The sequence below is a fragment of the Tachyglossus aculeatus genome, chromosome 5 (assembly GCF_015852505.1).
Source record: "Tachyglossus aculeatus isolate mTacAcu1 chromosome 5, mTacAcu1.pri, whole genome shotgun sequence".
NCBI lineage: Eukaryota > Metazoa > Chordata > Mammalia > Monotremata > Tachyglossidae > Tachyglossus > Tachyglossus aculeatus.
Window position 1 is genome coordinate 14,951,988 of NC_052070.1, and position 25,915 is coordinate 14,977,902.

Here is a 25,915-nt window from a genome sequence, read left to right on the forward strand (position 1 = left end):
TCTAGTCCGTAAGCGCATTGTGGATAGAGAAAGTGGAGAAGCAGCACGGTTTAGTGGATAGAGCATGGATCCAGGAGTCAAAAGGTCATGGGTTCTAATCCCAGTTCTTCCACGTCTGCTGTGTAAGCTTGGGCAAGTCAATCAATCAATCAATCAATCAATCGTATTTATTGAGTGCTTACTGTGCAGAGCACTGTACTAAGCACTTGGGAAGTACAAGTTGGCAACATATAGAGACAGTCCCTACCCAACAGTGGGCTCACAGTCTAAAACGGGGAGACAGAGAACAAAACCAAACATACTAACAAAATAAAATAAATAGAACAGATATGTACAAGTAAAATAAATAGAGTAATAAATATGTACAAACACATATATACATATATACAGGTGCTGTGGGGTTTATCTTCTCTGTGCTTCAGTTACCTCATCTGTAAAATGGGGAAAGAGTGTGAGTTCCATGTGGGACAGGGACTGTGTCCAATCTGATTAACTTGTACTTGGCCCAGAGTTTAGAACAGTAAGCGTTTAACAAGTGCCATTATTATTATTACCAACTTTGTTGTCCTGTAGTCTCCCAAGCACTTAATACAGTGCTCTGCACACAGTAAGCGCTCAATAGCATTGATTGTCCTCTTCCCCGACTCCATTCACCGGCTCTCTGCTGTCCCACAAAGAATTCAAGTACCTCGGTCTCTATTTACACATACTTATGAAGTGTCTAACTTCAACAGCAACACCAAATAAAAACTGACAAGTGAGCAGCCAGATTATAGTAAGTAAATCTTACAGACCAATAAGAAGTCAATAATAAAGATCCGGACGGAAGGTTAGGGATGCAGAGGTGAAGCTGGGGACGTTAAATGGTCCGTCCATAACCATTAAGGGGATATGGAAGGAGAGCAAACATTGCACAATTTTCCTCTCAGCATCTTACTGTCGCTAGCGCTGGGCTGGGTGATCCATTTGTCAGACCCAGTTATGATCTGCTTTGACTACTGGGTTGTTAGCCCACTTGTGTGTCCTAAACTATCAGGTGGTCCAAACCCAGCAGTATTTCTCCACATGCCAGGGGTAATAATAATAATAAAAATAATAATAACTGTGGTATTTGTTAAGCGCTTACTACATGCCAAGCATCATACTAAGCACCGGGGTGGATACAAGCAAATCAGGTTTGACAGAGTCCCTGAACAGTGTGGGGCTCACAATCTCAATCCTCATTTTACAGATGAGGTAAATGAGGCCCAGAGAAATGAAATGACTTGCCCAAGGTCACACAGCAGACAAGTGGCAGAGGTGGGATTAGAAGCCACAACCTTCTGGCTCCCAGTCCTATGTTCTGTCCACTAAACTATACTGCTTCCCATGGTATCTTCTCCATACCTCAGTTTCCTTAGTTGTCCCAATGTAGGACAGGGACTGTGTCCACTCTAATTATCTTCTACCTACCCCAGTGCTTGGCAAACAGTAAGCACTTAACAAATACCACAATTATTATTTCACTGCAGTTTTCACTGGGGAGACAGTGCAGTCCACCACTGTCAACTCCAAGTGTACTGATAACTGATCACTCTTCAACTGACCCACTGTAAAAATAACACTGATTTTCTACATAACAGGATCTATAGACTTTGAGAAGATTTATACCTTGAAGGCAATAAGGTTTGTGAAAAAGACAAAGGACGGGTGGAAGACATTAATATGAAACTTCTTTTGTTATTCAGCCTGAAAAAGAAAGCTGTTTCTTGGAACTGTTCCTCAGTAGCTTTTGTGAAACAGTGTCAAGACTAATTTTGGACTTGGGTTTGACTCACCTAATGAGGTGTAGTATTTTTTTCCTAGAGTAAATAATTAAATAGTAAATGATATGTCAGAGTAGGCGGATGCTTGAACTACTAGGACTGCACAGGCACGAAGTTTTTAAATCAACACACTCTTGGCAACCCAAACTGTTTAGTGTGCTGATAAATTAGCGCTAACCACTAACAAAGGAGGTAAGCAAGAATAGGTAATTTCTTTTTAAATAATACAGGATTAGAAGGCATGTTGCAAATATAAAATGCTACAGAAATGCTTAATGATAACCACCAAATCCAGATTTCCCCCATGAAATTCAAATGAATGTTGATGGGGAGAAATTAAGACATCTCATTAAGCCTGAAGTTTAAGATCTTGTAACCCTAAAAGGTGACTTACTTCCAAACCACACATTATAATTGTTCTCATAATGTTATGGGCACAAACTAGCATTCCAATGGATTTCAGAACCTTTGTATTTGAATCTCCAGACTTCAGTGAGCTTAAATATTCAAACTTGCTAATGAAGGAAGAGTGTGTACACACCAGCTCGCACACACACACACACACATACCCACACACACACACACACACACACACACACCCCTCCCCTAGAGACCAGAAGCTCCTTGAGGGCAGGGATTACGTCTGCCAAGTCTGTTGTACTGGACTCTCCCAAACACTTAGTACAGTGCTCTGCACGCAGAAAGCACTCAATAAATGCTATTGATTGGTTGATACTCCTCTAGACTGTAAGCTCACTGTAGGCAGGGAATGTGCCTGTTTATTGTTATGCTGTCCTCTCCCAAACACTCAATACAGTGCTCCGCCCTCAGGAAGTGCTTGATAAACCCTAGTCCTACTTAGAGTGTGAGCCCCATGTGGGACAGAGACTCGGGGACTGTGTTCCACCTGACTGACTCATACTATTCCGGCACTCAGAACAGTGTTTGACACATAGTAAGCACCTAACAAATCCAATTTTATACATATATATATATATATATATTAGACTACAGGGAAATCAGAGAGTAGAGGTAATTCACTCTCTAAAGGAATGGCAGTGTCCAATCTTGGCCTGGATAAATGTGTTTTTTAGAGAAAGGCAACTCCAAGTCAAAACTCACTTCTGAAACAGCTGGGAAGATTCGATATTTTAAAGTCTAAAAGACCCTTTCTGATAAGCCCTTTGCCCCAACCAGGGGCATGCTACGTGCCCATGAATTCTGCTTTGTGACTCACCATCATCTCTCCTGCTTCTCCCTCCTCGCTCACCTTGTTCTTGTAGAAAGAAATTCCCTCCACCCAACATAACAATAATAACTGTGGTATTGGTTAAGCTTACTATGGCCCAAGCACTGTTTAAAGTGCCGGGCAGCCCCTGTCCCATATGGGGTTCATAATCTAAGTAGAGGGTGGGAGAACAAGGAGTAGTGAATCCCCATCTTACACATGAGAAAACTGAGGCACTTACAAGTGACTTACCCAAGGTCGAAGAGCAAGTAAGTGGCAGAGCCAGAATTAGAACCCAGGCTCTGTTTTTATCAATCAACTCTATTAAGTGCTTACTGTGTGCAGAGTACTGTACTAAGCACTTGGAAGAGTACAATAGTACAATATAACAAAGTGTGTAGACACATTCCCTGCCCACAATGACGCTGCAGCCTAGAGGGGGAGATGGATAAATAATTTACAGATACATACATAAGTGCTGTGGGGCTGAGGGAGGGGTTAAAAAAGGGAGCAAATCCACATGCAAGGGTGATGCAGAAGGGAGTGGGCGAAGATGAAATGAGGGCTTAGTCAGAGAAGGCATTTTGGAGGAGATGTGCCTTCACTGAGGCTTTGAAGGTGGGGAGAGTTATTGTCAGATATGAAGAGGGAGGGTGTTCCAGGCCAGAGACAGGATGTGGACGAGAGGTAGCGGTGAGATAGACGAGATCGAGGTACAGTGAATAGGTTGGCATCAGGTTAACAACATGTGCAGGCTAGACTGCAGCAGGAGAGCAACGACATAAGGTAGGAGGGGCAAGGTGATTGAGTGCTTTAAAGCTGATGGTAAGCAGTTTCTGTTTGATGAGGAGGTGGAGGTGGATGGGCAACCACTGGAGGTTCTTAAGGAGTGGTAGAAAACAACCAGGCCCATGCTCTTTCCACTAGACCACCTGCTTCTACATCATTTGACACACTGCAGCTCTCCTCACATTCAAATTCAATTCCCAATCATCTCAAGTCCTATCATCAATCAATCAATCGCATTTATTGAGCGCTTACTATGCGCAGAGCACTGTACTAAGCGCTTGGGAAGTACAAATTGGCAACATATAGAGACAGTCCCTACCCAACAGTGGGCGCACAGTCTAAAAGGGGGAGACAGAGAATAAAACCAAACATACTAACAAAATAAGATAAATAGGATAGATGTGTACAAGTAAAATAAATAAATAGAGTAATAAATATGTACAAACACATATACATATATACAGGTGCTGTGGGGAAGGGAAGGAGGTAAGATGGGGGGGATGGAGAGGGGGACGAGGGGGAGAGGAAGGAAGGGGCTCAGTCTGGGAAGGCCTCCTGGAGGAGGTGAGCTCTCAGTAAGGCCTTGAAGGGAGGAAAAGAGCTAGCTTGGCGGATGGGCAGAGGGAGGGCATTCCAGGCCCGGGGGAGGACGTGGGCCGGGGGTCGATGGCGGGACAGGCGAGAACGAGGTACGGTGAGGAGATTAGTGGCGGAGGAGCGGAGGGTGCGGGCTGGGCTGTAGAAGGAGAGAAGGGAGGTGAGGTAGGAGGGGGCGAGGTGATGGACAGCCTTGAAGCCCAGGGTGAGGAGTTTCTGCCTGATGCGCAGATTGATTGGTAGCCACTGGAGATTTTTGAGTCAACTCCAGCACCTGACCGATTGATTTAAAAATTTGAATTAAACAGCTTTATCAAAGTGAATCATTTTTCCCAACAAAAGCACAAGGAATGCATTAAAGAACTTTACCAAATGTGTGCCTAATGGCTAGTTACCACCTTGATGACTACAGATTTAGATTATTTCTTCTCCCTTCCTTTCTTCTTCTCTGATGGAGAAGTGGCTGCACTGGGAAAGGAGGTTGCAGTCACTGGAAAGTTTGGAGATGATGGAGTAGCTTAGCCTTGTGGATAGAGCAGGGACCCGGGAATCAGAAGGACCTGGGTTCTAATCCCAGGTCCACCACTTGTCTGCTGTGTGACTGTGGGCAAGTCACTTCACTTCTCTGAGTCTCAGTTACCGCATCAGGTAAAATGGGGATCAAGGTCATGAGCCCCATGTGGGACAGGGACTGTGCCCAACTTGACTGGCCTGTATCTATCTCTCATCTTATCCCGACTGGATTACTGCATCAGCCTCCTCTCTGATCTCCCATCCTCCTGTCTCTCCCCACTTCAGTCTTTACATCACGCTGCTGCCCGGATCATCTTTGTGCAGAAACGCTCTGGGTATGTTACACCCCTCCTCAAAAATCTCCAGTGGCTACCAGTCAAGCTACGCATCAAGCAAAAACTCCTCAATCTCAGCTTCAAGGCTGTCCATCACCTCACCCCCTCCTACCTCACCTCCCTTCTCTCCTTCTACAGCCCAGCCCACACCCTCCACTCCTCTGCCGCTAACCTCCTCACTGTGTCTTGTTCTCGCCTATCCTGCCATTGACCCCCGGCCCACATCCTCCGCCTGGCTTGGAATGCCCTCCCTCCACACATCAATCAATCAATCAATCGTATTTATTGAGCGCTTACTATGTGCAGAGCACTGTACTAAGCGCTTGGGAAGTACAAATTGGCATCACATAGAGACAGTCCCTACCCAACAGTGGGCTCACAGTCTAAAAGGGGGAGACAGAGAACAGAACCAAACATACCAACAAAATAAAATAAGTAGGATAGAAATGTACAAGTAAAATAAATGAATAAATAAATAGAGTAATAAATATGTACAACCATATATACATATATACAGGTGCTGTGGGGAAGGGAAGGAGGTAAGACGGGGGGATGGAGAGGGGGAGAGGAAAGAAGGGGCTCAGTCTGGGAAGGCCTCCTGGAGGAGGTGAGCTCTCAGCAGGGCCTTGAAGGGAGGAAGAGAGCTAGCTTGGCGGATGGGCAGAGGGAGGGCATTCCAGGCCCGGGGGATGACGTGGGCCGGGGGTCAATGGCGGGACAGGCGAGAGCGAGGTACAGTGAGGAGATTAGTGGTGGAGGAGCGGAGGGTGTGGGCTGGGCAGTAGAAGGAGAGAAGGGAGGTGAGGTAGGAGGGGGCGAGGTGATGGACAGCCTTGAAGCCCAGGGTGAGGAGTTTCTGCCTGATGCGCAGATTGATCGGTAGCCATTGGAGGTTTTTGAGGAGGGGAGTAATATGTCCAGAGCGTTTCTGGACAAAGATAATCCGGGCAGCAGCATGAAGTATGGATTGAAGTGGAGAGAGACACGAGGATGGGAGATCAGAGAGAAGGCTAGTGCAGTAGTCCAGATGGGATAGGATGAGAGCTTGAATGAGCAGGGTAGCGGTTTGGATGGAGAGGAAAGGGCGGATCTTGGCAATGTTGCGGAGCTGAGACCGGCAGGTTTTGGTGACGGCTTGGATGTGAGGGGTGAATGAGAGAGCAGAGTCGAGGATGACACCAAGGTTGCGGGCTTGTGAGACGGGAAGGATGGTAGTGCCGTCAACAGAGATGGGAAAGTCAGGGAGAGGACAAGGTTTGGGAGGGAAGACAAGGAGCTCAGTCTTCGACATGTTGAGCTTTAGGTGGCGGGCGGACATCCAGATGGAGATGTCCTGAAGGCAGGAGGAGATGCGAGCCTGGAGGGAGGGGGAGAGAGCAGGGGCAGAGATGTAGATCTGGGTGTCATCAGCGTAGAGATGATAGTTGAAGCCGTGGGAGCGACTGAGGTCACCAAGGGAGTGAGTGTATATTGAGAACAGAAGGGGACCAAGCACTGAACCTTGGGGAACCCCCACCGTAAGAGGATGGGAGGGGGAGGAGGAGCCTGCAAAAGAGACTGAGAAAGAACGACCGGAGAGATAAGAGGAGAACCAGGAGAGGACGGAGTCTGTGAAGCCAAGGTCAGATAACGTGTGGAGGAGAAGGGGGTGGTCCACAGTGTCAAAGGCAGCTGAGAGGTCGAGGAGGATTAGGATGAAGCATGAGCCGTTGGATTTGGCAAGCAGGAGGTCATTGGTGACCTTTGAGAGCGCAGTTTCCGTGGAATGAAGGGGACGGAAGCCAGACTGGAGGGGGTCGAGGAGAGACCACACATCCACCAAGCTAGCTCTCTTCCTCCCTTCAAAGCCCTACTGAGAGCTCACCTCCTCCAGGAGGCCTTCCCAGACTGAGCCCCCTTTTACCTCTCCCCTCGTCATCCCCACAGCCTTACCTCCTCCCCCCACACAGCACCTGTATATATGTTTCTACAGATTTATTACTCTATTCATTTTACTTGTACATATTTACTATTCTATTTATTTTGTTAATGATGTGCATCTAACTTTACTTCTATTTATTCTGATGACTTGACACCTGTCCACATGTCTTGTTTTGTTGTCTGTCTCCCCCTTCTAGACTGTGAGCCTGTTGTTGGGTAGGGACCGTCTCTATATGTTGCCAACTTGTACTTCCCAAGCGCTTAGTACAGTGCTCTGCACACAGTAAGCACTCAGTAAATACGACAATGAATGAATGAATCTTTCCCAGTGCTTAAAACAGTATTTGACACACAGTAAGTGCTTAACATGTATATGAGTAGAAACTGCAAAGTCCAGAAGGATATTTGGAGACCAGAAAAGATAAGAAGAAACCACTTTAATCAATCAATGGTACCTACTGACTAAGCTCATTATGTGTAGGGAATGTGTCTGCTAATTCTGTTGTATTCTCCCAAGCGTTTAGTACAGTGCTCTGCAAATAGAAAGCACTCAAAAACCACTAATCGATCAACTGAGTGATTATTTTGTGCAAAGTATTGTACTAAGTGCTTGGGCTTTAGAGAATCACCAGTTTTTTGTGATCATCTTCTCACCAGACCTCCACTTGGGATTCATCTTCGGGCTTTTATTTTTGACCCAGTGTCCACCTTTGTCTACAAAATCATGTTAGGGCAGATGTCAGAAGGAAAGGGGAATTTCTGCCATGGGGATTTTCCATAAGGATTCCTCTTCCGACAGCTATGAAATGTAAATGCCAGATTTCCAGGTTGCTGCAGGGTTGCGATGGTGCAGGGTCAAACTGGGGTGAGAAGTGAACAGTTTGAAATGCAGTTCCAAGATTCCACTGGTATCCAGGGGCTTTAGGACACAAGCCAACAGGTCACATTTTCTGGCCTTGTTCAAATGCTCCCCTTCTCACTGCGTGCACTGAGTGTTTCAGAGGCAAAGAATCCCATCCTTCCGTTCAGCTCTGCTTTTTCCAGGGTCCCTGGCATCCTTAGATGGTAAGCCCCACATGGGACTGGAACTGTGTTTGGCCTCATTATCTTCATTCGATTGTATTTGCTGAGTATTTACTGTGTGCACGGCACTGTACTAAGTGCTTGGTAAAGCAAAATACAACAATAAACATTATCTTGAGTCCACCCCAGTGCTTAGTAAAGTGCTGTGCACACAGCAAGCACTCAAATATCACTGACTGACTGCTTAGTACAGTACTTGGCCCATAGTAAGTGCTAAATAAATACTACAATGATTATTAGTAGCAGCTGTGTACCCCTGCTTCTTGAATATGGTGGCCCTTTGTTGACACCTCTCCTCTTCCTCCCTTCAAAGCCATACTGAGAGCTCACCTCCTCCAGGAGGCCTTCCCAGACTGAACCCCCCTTTTTCCTCTTCTCGTCCCCATCCCCCGGCCCTACCTCCTTCCCCTCCCCACAGGACCTGTATATATGTTTGTATAGATTTATTACTTTATTTATTTTACTTGTACATATTTACTATTCTATTTATTTTGTCAATGATGTGTATCTAGCTTTATTTTTATTTATTCTAGTGGCTTGACACCTGTCCACATGTTTTGTTTTGTTGTCTGTCTCCCCCTCCTATGAAAGGCCTGAATGAATTTGCCTTTCATTCATTCAATCGTATTTATTGAGTGCTTACTGTGTGCAGAGCACTGTACTAAGCGCTTGGGAAGTACAAGTTGGCAACGTATAGAGACGGTCCCTACCCAACAGTGGGCTCACAGTCTAAAAGGGGGAGACAGAGAACAGAACAGAACAAATTAACAAAATAAAGAGGCAGAATTGAAGGAGAGAATTAAGGCTCATTTTGTTCAGCCCAAAGAGCCTCGTTCCTAAAGTAGCTCGGAATGTAGGAAGCAAGGGAGGAGTCAGTCAGTGAATTGCATTTACTGAGGGTTTACTGTGTGCAGAGCACTGTACTAAGCACTTGGGAAAGTACAATATAACAATAAATAGACATAGTCCCTGCCCATAAGGAGTTTACACCCCTGCCTGTGTCAAGAACGTCAGACACCAGCAGTCACTGTGACCTGTGGACTGTGCTCAGTGTCACCTTTCTTTTTCATTCATTCATTCATTCACATTTAATAAGCACTTACTGTGTGCAAAGCACTGTACTAAGCGCTTGGGAGAGTACAATATATCGACAGATTCCTCTCCACAACGACCTCAGAGTCTAGCGAGGGAGACAGACATTTATATAAATGAAGAGATAAATAAATTACAGATATACACATATATGCTTTGGGGATGGAAGGGAGGATGAATGTAGGAGCAAGTAAGAGTGGCGCAGAAGGGAGTGGGAGAAGAGGAGAAGAGGGCTGAGTCAGGGAAGGCTTCTTGGAGGGGATGTGCCTTCAATAATATGAGAAGCAGCATAGCCTAGTGGCAAAAACACGGGCTTGGAAGTCACAGGTCGAGGGTTCTCATCCCAGCTCCCCAACTTGTCAGCTGTGTGACTTTGGGCAAGTCACTTCACTTCTCTATGCCTCAGTTCCCTCATCTGTAAAATGGGAATTAAGATTGTGAGCCCCATGTGGGACAACCTGATTACCTTGTATCCCCCCCCCACAGCGCTTAGAACAGTGCTCGACACATAGTAAGCACTTAGCAAATACCATCATTATTATTATTATAAGGCTTTGAAGTGGGGGCGAGGAATCATCTGCCTGATATGAGAAGCAGCGTAGCTCAGTGGAAAGAGCCCGGGCTTGGGAGCCAGAGGTCATGGGTTCTAATCCCTGCTCTGCCACTTGTCAGCTGTGTGACTTTGGGCAAGTCACTTAACTTCTCGGGGCCTCCGTTACTTTACCTGTAAAATGGGGATTAAGACTGTGAGCCCCATGTGGGACAACCTTGTAACCCCCCAATGCTTAGAACAGTGCTTGGCACATAGTAAGCACTTAACAAATGCCATTATTATTATTATTATTATTATTATTATTATTATTATTATTATTATTATTATTTGGAGGGAGGACACTCCAGACCAGAGGTAGGATGTGGACTGTGAGCCCACTGTTGGGTAGGGACTGTCTCTACATGTTGCCAATTTGTACTTCCCAAGCGCTTAGTACAGTGCTCTGCACATAGTAAGCACTCAATAAATACGATTGATGATGATGATAACAGGTCGGCAGCAGGATAAACCAACACCATTAAACAGGTGGAACTGGATATGCCAAAATGAACAGCTTGTAGAACCAAAGGAATAAAAAAATGATCCTCTGGATTCCTTTCCCAATTCTCAGATCATTCCTCCAAAGGGGCAGAATTATGTTTATCCACCTACCTTGAATGGTTCCAGGAAGGAGTTTCCAAGATAACATTAACTACCTTTGTGCCTAAAATCAGAGGCTGCACATGATTTGGAAGTTTCCCACCCCAAAATTCATAGAAGGAATAAATGTTACCCTTTGAAAATAATCTCAACTGAAAGTCTAGAGCCAATCAACTGAAACTTCTCACTTTTCCTACCTCTGAGGTGACTGAGTCTACTCTACCAGAACTGAATCAATGGCATTTAATAATAATAATAATAATGGCATTTATTAAGTGCTTACTATATGCAAAGCACTGTTCTAAGCACTGGAGAGGTTACAAGGTGATCAGGTTGTCCCACGGGGGGGCTCACAGTCTTAATCCCCATTTTACAGATGAGGTCACTGAGGTACAGGGAAGTGAAGTGACTTACCCAAAGTCACAAAGCTGACAAGTGGCAGAGCCAGGATTTGAACCCCTAACCTCTGAATCCAAAGCCCGGGCTCTTTCCACTGAGCCACGCGAGTGCTTACTGTGTGCAAAGCACTGAGTTAAGTGGTTGCTAGACTACAAAAAGTACTGGTAGACACAATCCCTGCCCACAACAAGCTCATAGTCTAGGGGATGAGCTCACAGTCTAGAAATTGAAACCGGTCTGTTTAATATTCTCTCAGCATATTCTCATCCCTACCCTAAATTTTTAAAGCATTCAGTACATTTTCACTTAGCACTGCGCATTAGCCCCAGTCCTGCTTTAGATATTTTATTGTTCAAGGATACTTCAGATATTTTATTGCTCATGGAGCAAGCACAGATACAAAGAATCCCTCACTAAATTATGAGTTCCTTGACGGCAGAGACTATTCATGACTATTAATTCTATTGTGTTCTTCCGAGTGCTCAATACAGGATTCTGCACAGTGTAAGCACTCAATAAATATGACTGACTGATGGACTGATTGATTGATAACCAAAGCTACTGAATCATCGAAGTCTTCACCGGTGCACTTAGAATAAATTTTAAATCTGTGGAATGTTCAACTGATGTGCTGCATTTTGCTAAAGTATCTTAAACATAATATACCCACACTTTTGTTGTGAGTAATAATGATAATTATGGTATCTGTTAAGCGTTCACTATGTGTCAAGCACTGGGGTAGAGGAAAGATGATCAAGTGATGATTAGAGAAGCAGCGTGGCTTAGTGGAAAGAGAACGGGCTTGGTAGTCAGAGGAAGTGGGTTCTAATCCCAGCTCTGCCACTTGTCATCATCATCATCATCATCATTAATTGTATTTATTGAGCGCTTACTATGTGCAGAGCACTGTACTAAGCGCTTGGGAAGTACAAATTGGCAACATATAGAGACAGTCCCTACCCAACAGTGGGCTCACAGTCTAAAAGGGGGAGACAGAGAACAAAACCAAACATACTAACAAAATAAATAAAAAGCAAAACAAAATGTCTGCTGTGTGACCTTGGGCAAGCCACTTAACTTCTCTGTGCCTCAGCTACCTCATCTGTAAAATGGGGATTAAGACTGTGAGCCCCACGTGGGACAACCTGATTACCTTGTATCTACCCTAATTCCTAAAACACTGCTTGGCATTAAATACCATAATTATTATTATCAGGCCTCACATGGGGACTGCAGTCTAAGGAGGAGGGAGAACAGGTATTGAATTCCCATTTTTCAGGTAAGAGAACTGAGGCACAGAAAAGTTATGACACTTGCCCAAGGTAAGCACCCCCTCCTACCTCACCTCCCTTCTCTCCTTCTACAGCCCAGCCCGCACCCTCCGCTCCTCTGCCACTAATCTCCTCACCGTGCCTCGTTCTCGCCTGTCCCGCCATCGACCCCCGGCCCACGTCATCCCCCGGGCCTGGAATGCCCTCCCTCCACACATCCACCAAGCTAGCTCTCTTCCTCCCTTCAAGGCCCTACTGAGAGCTCACCTCCTCCAGGAGGCCTTCCCAGACTGAGCCCCTTCCTTCCTCTCCCCCTCATCCCCCTCTCCACCCCCCCATCTTACCTCTTTCCCTTCCCCACAGCACCTGTACATATGTATATATGTTTGTACATATTTATTACTCTATTTATTTTACTTGTACATATCTATTCTATTTATTTTATTTCGTTAATATGTTTGGTTTTGTTCTCTGTTTCCCCCTTCTAGACTGTGAGCCCACTGCTGGGTAGGGACTGTCTCTATATGTTGCCACCTTGTACTTCCCAAGCGCTTAGTACAGTGCTCTGCACACAGTAAGCGCTCAATAAATACAATTGATTGATTGATTATGTGGAAAACCTGGGATTGGAACCCAGGTCCTCTGACTCCCAGACTGATGGATGATCTTTCCACTAGGTCTCACTGCTTCTCAAATGGCTCAATCAGCAATTGGGACACAGGGCACTGGAACATGCGCACTGGAATTTACCCAATCCATAAACTAGGATTTATTTTCCTCTAGAATCGTCTTTACAAGTTCAGCTTTTTCATTAAGTAGAGTCACCATCAGATGACCCTCTCACGTACTTCTTGCAAAGCCCGCATGTTGAGCCTGGAGAGGAGCTGGCCTATTAAGAACCAGGTTACAGTACTTGTCCTCTGGACCAGAATAGTGTAAATAAGTCACACTGGGGAATTGGACAATCTCAGTGCTGGGGGTGGGGTGAATACCAAAGTGTTTAAGGAGTATAGATCCAAGTCCATAGGTGATTCAGAGGGTGGGTGAACAGAGGAAAGGAGGCCTTAGTCAGGAAAGGCCTCTTGGAGACGTGATTTTAATAGGCTTTGAAGATGGAAAGGGTGGTGGTCCGTCACATATGAAGGAGGAAGTTCCAGGCCAGAGGGAGGACAGCAAGGTAGACAAAATCGAGGAACAGAGGTTGGTTAAGATTAACCCAGTGTGGGACAGGGATTGTGTCTGATCTGACTGTACTTAATCTACAGTCACAGTGCTTGGCCCAGAGCAAGCTAACTTCATAATAAATGTCATCATATAACGTGAAAAGACATCTCGCCTGTCCCGCCATCGACCCCCGGCCCATGTCATCCCCCAGGCCTGGAATGCCCTCCCTCTGCCCATCCCCCAAGCTAGCTCTCTTCCTCCCTTCAAGGCCCTGCTGAGAGCTCACCTCCTCCAGGAGGCCTTCCCAGACTGAGCCCCTTCTTTCCTCTCCCCCTCGTCCCCCTCTCCATCCCCCCGTCTTACCTCCTTCCCTTCCCCACAGCACCTGTATATATGTATATATGGTTGTACATACATATTTATTACTCTATTTATTTATTCATTTATTTATTTTACTTGTACATTTCTATCCTACTTATTTTATTTTGTTGGTATGTTTGGTTCTGTTCTCTGTCTCCCCCTTTTAGACTGTGAGCCCACTGTTGGGTAGGGACTGTCTCTATGTGATGCCAATTTGTACTTCCCAAGCGCTTAGTACAGTGCTCTGCACATAGTAAGCGCTCAATAAATACGATTGATTGATTGATTGATTGATCTAATACCAGAGAATTCTCTCTGCTTCAAGCACGTTACTTCTTTATTATAGGGGAAAATACACTAATTTGAATTCCCCTGAATCACATTTTGAAATAACTTATATGCAATACTTCCATCCATCAATCAGTCGTGTCTACCAAATCTGTTATACTGAACTCTCCCAAGTGTATAGTGCTCTGCATAAAGTAAGCAGATTTATTATGCTATTTATTGAGTATTTACCGAGTGCAGAGCACTGTACTAAGAGGTTGGTTCCCTCACGCCCCTCCTTTCTCCTACCCGCTTTTCAGGGGACCCCAGGGTTTGCTTAGGTCCCCCTCTCCATCCCCCCATCTTACCTCCTTCCCTTCCGCACAGCACCTGCATGTATTATACTATGTTTGTACATATTTATTACTCTATTTATTTATTTTACTTGTACATATCTATTCTATTTATTTTATTTTGTTAGTATGTTTGGTTTTGTTCTCTGTCTCCCCATTTTAGACTGTGAGCCCACTGTTGGGTAGGGACTGTCTCTCTAGGTTGCCAACTTGTACTTCCCAAGCGCTTAGTACAGTGCTCTGCACACAGTAAGCGCGCAATAAATACGATTGATTGATTGATTGATTGATTGATTGATTTTATATGTCGGTAGTCTTTTCCCTTCCTTTCCATTTTCTTCTGTGGCCAAAGAAACCATAGCACTACAAAGAGATCATCAAAGCCTCAGCTGATCTGCTGGCCCTCTGGGTGGAAGTTGGATCAATCAGTGGTATTTACTGTGGGCAGAGCACTGTATTAAGCACTTGGGGGAGCCCAATATAGTATAGTATAGAGAAGCAGTGTGGCTCAGTGGAAAGAGCCCAGGCTTTGGAGTCAGAGGTCGTGGGTTCAAATCCCAGCTCCTCCACCTGTCAGCTGTGTGACTTTGGCAAGTCACTTAACTTCTCTGGGCCTCAGTTCCCTCATCTGTAAAATGGGGATGGGACAACCTCATCACCTTGTAACCTCCCCAGCGCTTAGTACAGTGCTTTACACATAGTAACTGCTTAATAAATGCTATTATTATTATTATTATTATTATAGTTGGTAGGTGTGATTCCTGCCCTCAAAGATCATACACTACAGTGAAAGAGCGTACTCTAGCAGCATACACTGGGGGTCACAAAGAAGCAGCAGCATGGCCTAGTGGATAGAGCACAGGCCTGGGAGCTATAAGGACCTGGGTTCTAATCCCAGCTCCGCCACTTAACTGCTGTGTGACCTTGGGCCAGGTCCTTCACTTCTCTGGGCCTCATTACCACATCTGAAAAATGGAGATTAAGCCTAAGTCCCATGGGGGACAGTGACTTTGTCTGACCTGATTAGCTCACATTCATTCATTCATTCAATCATATTTATTCAGCGCTTACTGTGTGCAGAGCACTGTACTAAGCACTTGGGAAGTGCAAGTCGGCAACACATAGAGACGGTCCCTACCAACAACGGGATATCTACCCCAGCACTTAGTACAGTGCCTAGAATATAGTTAGCACCCAACAAATAGGATAAAAAAGGGAGGATTTAAAAAAGAGGAGAGGGAGGGAATACCCCTTAACAGGTCAGTCACAGCTCACCATAAAAAGACAATACACCAGAATAATGTGTGGCCCACCACACACTGGCACACATCCACTGAACAACAATAAAATGGCACTCGGCAATTCGAACATTTTGCTAATTTATACAGGGCTTTACCCTATCTCCATTCCAAATTAATGAAATTCAAAAAATCTGCCAACAACTGAGTTCAGAAAGAGTTCTGACAAACTGTTTAAACATGTCTCCATCTAAGTATGTAAGCAGTTTCCCTATGCTTGTGGTTTTTTTCTAAACACAACTGATTCATTTCGTCTATTTCCTACTTCCTCATCCCTCCTACAAATATTCTGGCCATAAAGACAATAGGTACAAGGACAAAGGCAAAAACCAAACTATACTAAATTTACCTCCACATCACAGGAATAGTCTGATCCATCCAAAAGGGTTACTTTGCACTGCATGCTTTTAGGTTTCTTGACGATCTTCAGAGGAGATCTAGAGAGTTTACTATAAGAGGACTTTTGAGAAAGCTTATCGTCTTCAAATTGCTGATATTCGAGCTGTTTTGCAGCAGCAGCAGCAAATTCCCGTTCCTTGTCAGTGACCTGTGAAGAGCAAACAATGAGAAGTTTCAATTACAGCAAGAGAAATGAGGACTTTCTTGCACAGGGATTACCACAAAACATAATATATGGATTTTCTTCTGGCAAAGCAAGAAATGCTGGAAACCCAGTATTAGCAACTCAATTCACAGACGTATACAGTTACAAATATTTTTGTAGTTCAGATAAAACTGCTCTGGTGGATACAGCCCTAAAAATAGTGACTTAATCATATTGTTCTAGGTTGATTTGATGATTGAATTTGGAAGCACTGAGTAATCATGAATCTTGAGGTATCCAATAACCACAGAAAAAGATGAAATATTGGCCCTACTTTTTCAGGAAACTAGGTGCTTAATTAAATAAGACATATCTCCAAATAAATCCACTGAATTATGCCTGTTGTACTCTCTGCTTGAATTCATCAAAGTCTTGTATTCCTTGTCTGTCTGTCTTCGGAAAGAATAGGTTCCTTACAATACTTTCATTTTAAAAAATAGAAACAGATAATCACTCAAGGACAAGCTTCAAAAATCAATCACTTCCGTCGTCAAAAGCCTTTGAAAAGATCTTCTTACGTCAAGTGAATTCGATACACTCAGCAGCATTGAAATTTATCACAAATTAATCCCCAAAGTCAGTTCTTCTTCATTTAATGAGGCAGTGGCGTGAGAACAGATCAAATCTGCCCAAATGATTTAATCGGCTTTCAAAGAAAAACACCTGGTGAGCAGGATAAATTCACCAGTGTCTAGTTATATTGGGCAGAAGCAGCGTGGCCTAGAGGAAAAGTACGGGCCTCAAAGTTAGGAGATCTGGGTTCTATACCCTGATCTGCCACCTGCCTGCTGTGTGACTTTAGACAAGCCACCCAACTTCTCTGTGCCTCCGTTTCCTCATCTGTAAAACAGAATTAAATACCTATTCCTTCTCCCTATTATCCATCAATGATATTTACTGTATTAATGTATGCGGAGCACTGTACAATTGGGAGAGTTCAATTGGGAGAGTTCAATATGACAGAGTTGGAAGACACTGTCCCTGCCTACAGTGAGCTTAATTGCCTAATTGTTCTTAATTCTTAATTGTTCTAAGTGTTCTTAACCATTGCCTACAATGATTAAGAACCCCATGTGGATCAGGGGTCATCTTGTGGTCACCTTGTTTACCCCAGTGCTTAGCATGGTTAGCACTTAACAAATACCACCACTATTATTAGTAGTAGTCATAATAATAACCAAAGATTCTCCCTCACATCTCCTAAATAGTAAGCTCATTGTGGGTAGAAAATGTGTCTGCTTAATGTTATACCGTAATCTCCCGAGTGCTTAGGACAGTGCTCTGCACACATTAAGTGCTCAATAAAAGTGATTAAATGAATGAATCCCTAAACCCTGCCCCCTTTCTGTTATTTGCATGAGGAATAAGAAGTAAATGACAGGGAAAGGGACTGTGTCCAACCCAATTTGCTTGCATCTACCCCAGTGCTTAGTACAGTGCCTGGCACATAATAAGCACTTAACAAATACCATTATCATTATTATTATCATTAATAATCAATGGTATTTACTGAGCACTTACTACTCATTAAACCACATTTATTGAGCGCTTACTGCGTGCAGAGCACGGTACTAAGCACTTGGGCATTTATTTACATATATTAATGTCTATCTACCCTGTGAGCTCGTTATGGGAATGTGTCTCTTTATCGTTCTATTGTACTCTCCCACGCTCTTAGTACAGTGCATTGCACATAGTAAGTGCTTAATAAATACACCTGAATGAATGAATGAGTACAATATGATAATTAGACATGTTTCCTGCCCATAAAAAGCTTACAATCTAGGCGGGGAGACAGACATCAATATGAATCAATGGCATGAATGAAACGCACCGTACTACATGCTTGGGAGAATAACAACAAAAGCATGGAATGTGTCTGTTTATTGTTCTATTGTACTCTCCCAAGCTTTTAGTACAGTGCATTGCACATAGTAAGTGCTTAATAAATACGACTGAATGAATGAATGAGTACAATATGATAATTAGACAAGTTTCCAGCCCATAAAAAGCTTATAATCTAGACGGGGAGACGGACATCAATATGAATCAATGGCATGAATGAAACACACCATACTACATGCTTCGGAGAATAACAACAAAAGCACGGAATGTGTCTGTTCATTGTTCTACTGTACTCTCCCAAGCTCTTAGTACAGTGCACTGCACATAGTAAATGCTTAATAAATACGACAATGAATGAATGAGTACAATATGATAATTAGACATGTTTCCTGCCCATAAAAAGCTTATAATCTAGACGGGGAGACAGACATCAATATGAATCAATGGCATGAATGAAACACACCGTACTACATGCTTGGGAGAATAACAACAAAAGCATGGAATGTGTCTGTTTATTGTTCTATTGTACTCTCCCAAGCTCTTAGTACAGTGCATTGCACATAGTAAGTGCTTAATAAATACGACTGAATGAATGAATGAGTACAATATGATAATTAGACAAGTTTCCAGCCCATAAAAAGCTTATAATCTAGACGGGGAGACAGACATCAATATGAATCAATGGCATGAATGAAACGCACCGTACTACATGCTTGGGAGAATAACAACAAAAGCATGGAGCCCTCAAAGAATTTTCAGTCTAAAGACTGCTGGAGACAAACCAACCAACCCACCCTGGTATATGATGACTCACTCCAGCGCTTAGAACAGTGCTCTGCACATAGTAAGCACTTAACAAATACCATCATTATTAAGGGGAACAGCGTGGCCCGGTGGGAAGAGCAAGGACCTGGAAATCAGAGGATCTGGGATCTTATCCTGGCCCTGCTACGTTTGCTGTGTAACCTTGAGATATCCACTTCACTTCTCGGCTCCACTGTTTCCTCACAATGTCTAGTGATTTAATATCTGTTCAATCTATCAAGCAATGGTATTTACTGAGCACTATTCTAAGCGCGCGGGAGAGTACAATATAACAGAGTTGGTAGACACGTTCCCTGACCACCAGAATCTTACTGTCTAGAAGACAGTACTCTCTTCCAGAATGTAAGCCCCATATAAACAGAGAGCGTATCCAACCTGATTAATCTGTATCAACCACAGGTCCTACATACAGTACTTGGTACGTAGTATTTGACATTTTCTAACAGAATTAGAACAGAATAACATTTAGCCCAACAAGAAGGCTACTAAAAGTCCAGGCAAAAGCCAGGTTGTGGCAATTCTGTCTGATATACACTATTTCTCATTTGGAACACCCAAGCCATTACACTACTAATTTGGATCCCTCACTCCCAACTAACTCCCTAAGTCACTCGGCTCTCAAATAAGTCTCTTCCCTCCCCTAAGCTCTAGTAGAACCCTAGGACAAATTATTACACTGACTAGCCCGTTGTTGGGTAGGGACTGTCTCTATATGTTGCCAACTTGTACTTCCCAAGTGCTTAGTACAGTGCTCTGCACACAGTAAGCACTCAATAAATACAACTGAATGAATGAATGAACTAGGGCAAAGATATATTTAAGGGAGGAGAAAAGCAAATTACCACCTTAAAAAGGTAATAGTGAAACTTTTCTCCCTTAAGAGGTTGCTTCTGCCATCTCAGTCTAGTGGTCTTTTTCTAGAAACCCACCAGCACAGTTTCAGAGTGTTAAACCCAAAGAGCAAGATGGCCTAGTGGAAAGAGGATGGGCCTGGGAGGTCAAGGAACTGGATTCTAATTCTGGTTCTGCCACTTACCTGCTGTGTGACCTTGGACATGTCACAACTTCTCTGTGCCTCATTATCCTCATCTGTAAAATGGGGATTCAATCCCTGTTCTCCCTCCTACTGCGAGCCCTATGTCGGACAGGGACCATGTCCAATGTGATTAACATGCATCAACCCCAGCATTCACAGCAGTGCTCAACACACGGTAAGCACTTTATGAATATAGTAACAATAATAATAATAATAAGAAGAAGAAGAATAACCCAGCACCTTGAGAGATGCTACAGATAGGATTTGGGGGTTTTATTATGCTCTTGGGTGGAGGCATGGTTCTGCATTGAGGATTTGCACCCCTAAGGTACTCTGATTCTCACCCTACCCCGACTTTCATTAATTCATTCAATCATATTTACTGAGTGCTTACTGTGAGCAAAGCACTGTTTTAAGCACTTGAGAGAGTACAATAGAACAATAAACAGACACACTCCCTGCCCACAACGAGCTTACAGTGTAGACAGGGAAACAGATAATAATAGAAATAAATTATAGATATTTACCTAAATAAGTTCTGCTGGCTGGGAAGGGGGATGAATAAAGGGAGAAGAATAAACACAACCCACAGCACATAGTTACATATCCACCTGTAATTGACTTTAATGTCTGTCTCCTCTAGAGACTGTTAAGTTTCCCGTAAGCAAGGTTTGTCTATTCCGACTCTTTGTATGGTACTCTCCCCTATGTTTACAATGGTCCTCTGCACATTAGTAAGCACTCAGAAATCCTTATCAATCAATCAATCAATCATATTTATTGAGCGCTTACTGTGTGCAGAGCACTGTACTAAGTGCTTGGGAAGTACAAGTTGGCAACATATAGAGACGGTCCCTACCCAACAGTGGGCTCACAGTCTAGAAGGGGGAGACAGAGAACAAAACAAAACATATTAACAAAGCAAAATAAATAGAATAGATATGTACAAGTAAAATAAATAGAGTAATAAATACGTACAAACATATGTACATATATACAGGTGCTGTGGGGAAGGGAAGGAGGTAAGGCGGGGGGGATGGAGGGGGGAGGAGCGGGAGGAGGGGGATTGATTGATGGACGTACTGTTGTCTTTTCAAGAGTTTGTGCCATCTTCCTGAAGAACTCTGCCCATAGTTACCGCTGTGGCTAAAAATCATGAACTCATTTGAATTTCACCTGAATGTCACTGGGATAGAAGCCTAAGTTTTCAGTGGGTTTTGCGCTACATTCTTCTTCTACCACAATCACAACAGCTAAGTGGAGCAGGCTTTGCAGGGCATTTAAACACCAAGACCAGGAGCCCCTTCATAAGCCTCCAGAGACACGTTACTCTTATGTTTAACAAGCATCAAAAATGTGTTTTAGGGCTACCGATGTGAAGGTCAGAAAAGATAATAATAATAACTGTGGTATTTGTTAGGCACTTATTATGTGCCAAGCACTCCAAGAAGCACAGGGACAGTATGGGATATCCAAGATGGACGCAGTCCCTTCATGAAAAGGGGCTCACAGTGTAAGGGGGAGAATACTGAATCCCCATTTTACAGATGAGGAAACAGACACATAGGATTTAAGTGATTTGTCACACAGCAGACGAGTTGCAGAGCCAGGATTAGGACCCTGGATTAGGATTAGGATTAGGATTAGTCTTTTAGACTTTGAGCCCACTGTTGGGTAGGGACTGTCTCTATGTGTTGCCAATTTGTACTTCCCAAGCGCTAGTACAGTGCTCTGCACATAGTAAGCGCTCAATAAATACGATTGATTGATTGATTGATTGACCCAGGTCCTCTGACTCACAGGGCGATACTCTGTCCAGTAGGCCACACTGCTTTGCCACCAGACCCAAGGCTCCAAAAACAACTCTGTGGCTATAGAAAGACAGCAATTAGAATAACTACTCTGCCTCCCAAAGGACAGGAACCATGTCTAATTCCCACATGTGTATTTTATCCCTGCAATTAGAACCATGCTCTGCACAGAGTAAGTGCTTAACAGAAGCAGCATGGCCTACTGAACAAAGCTCAGGCCTAGGAGTCAGAGGACCTGGGTTCTAATCCTAGCTTCGCCACTTGGCTGCTGTGTGACCTTGGGCAAGTCACTTAACTCCTCTGTGCCTCAGTTATCTCATCTGTATAATGGGGTTTAAAACTATGAGCCCCATGTCAGACAGGAGCAGTGTTCAACCCCACTGCTGGGTAGGGACTGTCTCTATATGTTGCCAATTTGTACTTCCCAAGCGCTTAGTACAGTGCTCTGCACATAGTAAGCACTCAATAAATACGATTGATGATGATGATGATGATGATTAGCGTGCATCTACCCCAGTGCTTATTACAGTGCCTGGCATATATTAAACAATTAACAAACACCATAAAAAAAGCTACTATTACTATTACCTCTCCAGGAGTGTTGTTTCAACTGCTCAGGCTGAAGAGTAGCCAACAGGATGGACTTCTGGCCAAATACATTAGGTAAGACAAAAAAAAATACTTGGTGGTCACCTCAAGAACCAAGAGGGAAATTGATAGGTTTGTTCTAAACATCTAATTTCTCAGCCTCCCTCAGGGCCAGGTACATGGCTAATGAACAAACGTGGCTTTCTAATATGGTTTTGCTCAGTTTTTCTTCATCTTGTTTCAAGTTGCTGGCTCTGGAAAATGAGTGAAGTCTATGCCCAGTCACGTAACTCCCTTTGGCTTATGCCTGGCACTCAAATCCAAACTGTTGGAAAAATACCAACCACTGAAATTTTCCTAGTTTGGAAACAAGAACCTACCTCAAAACCCACTTTAGAGTAATAACCAGGAATCTCAGTCAAGATAATAATCCCTTTCTCTGATAACTTCATTGAAAACAAACTAAACAGGGAATTTTTTTAGTAATGATAATGATGGCATTTGTTAAGCACTTACTATGTGCAAAGCACTGTTCTAAGCGCTGGGGGGGCTACAAGTTGATCAGGTTGTCCCATGGGGGGCTCACAGTCTTAATCCCCGTTTTACAGATGAGGTAACTGAGGCACAGAGAAGTTAAGTGATTTGCCCAAAGTCACACAGCTGACAAGCGGCGGAGTCGGCATTAGAACCCATGACCTCTGAGACTCCCAAGCCCGTGCTCTTTCCACTGAGCCATGCTGCTTCTATTTTATAGTATTTGCTTCTATTTTTATGGTATTTGTTAAGCACTTACTATGTGCCAGGCCCCGAACTAAGCGCTGGAGTAGCTACAAGCTGATCAGGTTCATTCATTCAATCATATTTATTGAGCGCTTACTGTGTGCAGAGCACTGTACTAAGCACTTGGGAAAACACAGCAGTAAACAGACACAGTCCTTGTCCCACCTGAGGCTCACAGTTTTGATCCCATTTTACAGATGAGGAAACTGAGGCCACGAGAAGTGAACTGACTTGCCCAACATCACCCAGTGGCGGAACCGGGATAAGAACCCAGCTCCTTCTAACTCCAAGGTCCACGCACTTTCTGCTAGGCCATGCCACTTCTCATATTAATATTAAGCCTTTTCAGCACTGCATTTGGGAGTTGCCCATAAGTCCGTTTTTAATCAATCAATCAATCAATCGTATTTACTGAGCGCTTACTGTGTGCAGAGCACTGTACTAAGTGCTTGGGAAGTACAAGTTGGCAACATATAGAGACAGTCCCTACCCAACAGTGGGCTCACAGTCTAGAAGGGGGAGACAGAGAACAAAACCAAACATATTAACAAAATAAAATAAATAGAATAGATATGTACAAGTAAAATGAATAAATAGAGTAATAAATAAAGTGTTTGCATTAATGTGGTAGCAGTTGGGATGGAAGTACAAGTTGGCAAGATATAGAAACGGTCCCTACCCAACAATGGGCTCACAGTCTAGAAGGGGGAGACAGACAACAAAACAAAACATGTGGACAGGTGTCAAGTCATCAGAATAAATAGAAATAAAGCTAGATGCGCACCATTAACAAAATAAATAGAACAGTAAATATTTACAATAAAATAAATAGAGAAATAAATCTGACAGATGTACAGGTGTTGTGGGGAGGCGAGGAGGTAGGGTGGGGGGGATGGGGAGGAGGAGAGGAAAAAGGGGGCTCAGTCTGGGAGCTATTTCCACTAGCATCATATTTAGGTGAAAAAAGTAAAGTTTTCCCCTTTGAATGAATGGGTTGTCTTTCTAGGGAAGGTTATCAAGCCATGTGCAAGAAGACTCCCCTGACCTCTTTTTTCACGGGAGTGCTGTGGGCTGCTGCAGCAGAAAACTGGTCCAGAGCCTGCTGCTGCTGCTCGTCACTGGGCTGCTGCTGCGGCTGCGGCTGCGGCTGTTGCGGCTGCTGCTGAAGAGCCCCGGCTTCACCCTGCGGCCCTGCGGATGTTTCTTGGCGCTTTGGTTCTTGGTCCTGTTTAGATTCAGAGTCCGATCCAGATTCGGTAGTCATGATTGATTGTTCTGCAAGACAAAAGACGGGTACCACCATTCAGAACGATTCTCTCAGAGAAGCCACAACTACTACTACTGATGGTATTTCACAAAGCGCTCACTACGGGTCAAGCACTGTGCTAAGCATTGGGGTAGATACACGGTAATCAGTCATATACAACCCCTATCCCCCATGGGGCTCACAGTCTAAGCATCGAGAGTCTATTGTAAAGTGGGGTGGATTGGGAGCCAGGAAAACAGACTTGGGCCTTTTGCTGGATGCTCATTGTGGGCAGGGCACGTGTCAACCAATTTAGTTGTACTGTAGTCTCCCAAGCGCTTAGTACAGTGCTCTATAGACAGTAAGCACTCAATGAATCCTACTGATTAATTTTTATGTCTATTGCGATCCTCAAGTGTTTAGAACCTTACTCTGCCCACAGTGGTTTTCAATGAAGATAGCTGATTGTGTGTGAGAACTTGGTAGGTTATTTTTACCTCTTTGTGCCTCCAGGTTTATTACTGTAAATTATGAAAGACACCATAGACTTTTAGCTTGTCTCCAGACTAAGCCCTCCTTTCCTCTTCTCCCACTCCCTTCTGCATCGCTCTAACTTGTTCCCTTTATTCATCCCCCCTCCCAGCCCCACAGCACTTACGTACATATCTGAAATTTATTTATTTATTTATTTATATTAATGTTTGTCTCTCCCTCTAGACTATAAATTCATTTTGGGCAGGGAATGTGTCTGTTATAATGTATTGTACTCTTCTAAGTGCTTAGTGCAGTGCTCTACACACAGTAAGCCCTCAATAAATGTGACTGACTGACTAGACTGTAAGCTTGTTTTCGGCAGGGGACATGTCTGCTAATTCTGCAGTATTATACTCACCTCCCAAGTGCTTACCATAGTGCTCTGCATATAGTAAACACTCAAAAAATACCACTGATGGATTTTGCCCCACCTTACAGCATAAGGATAACAGGGAAGGGGCAAAGAGGATCACTTTAGTAAACGCTTTGGAAAAGAAATGAAAATAAAAGTGGCATTATCATAAAAAAGGGCAATAAAAGTGCAAGGAAGAGTTTAGATTTGGGCTGGGTCTTTTGTATTGAAATAAGGGTAAAGCTTCACTGACAAATAATAGAGAAAATGTACTTTCAATTTAAAATCCTATATTCCTAATTCTGGACTAATATTTACTCCAAGCATGGTATTGAAACCATCCGATAGCTTACAGCCTCAGGAAGTTAGCCGTGACCAATTCCACGACAAACATTAATCAATAAAGACAAATATAATTTTCATAAGTACAAACAAGGTGCTATACACAGTCCATAAGAATCATCTGAATAATTGAAGAATGCACTGAACATCTTTCAATTATCCCTGCCAACTTTTGTCATTCACCCACATAATTATTTAGTTCCTAAAATGTAATTTTTCCAAGACAATTGACCTCAGAGAAAAAGAAGAACCAGATTTAGAATCCAAAGGCAGGTTGTGTTTCAGA

At 43.6% G+C, this 25,915-nt stretch overlaps 1 protein-coding gene across 5 annotated transcripts in view; it reads right to left on the minus strand.

Moving 5' to 3' along the window:
- The window catches only part of EPB41L3 (erythrocyte membrane protein band 4.1 like 3), a 208,919-nt gene that overhangs the window by 112,970 nt on the left and 70,034 nt on the right, over window positions 1–25,915 (minus strand). For all 5 annotated transcript variants that reach the window (XM_038747543.1, XM_038747548.1, XM_038747547.1 and 2 more), the window contains exons 2-3: window positions 24,201–24,430; window positions 16,016–16,213 (exon numbers count right to left, since the gene is read on the minus strand). In XM_038747543.1, coding sequence (XP_038603471.1) covers window positions 16,016–16,213; window positions 24,201–24,419 — 417 coding nt within the window. In that variant the 5' untranslated portion in view covers window positions 24,420–24,430. The remainder of the gene's footprint in view (window positions 1–16,015; window positions 16,214–24,200; window positions 24,431–25,915) is intronic.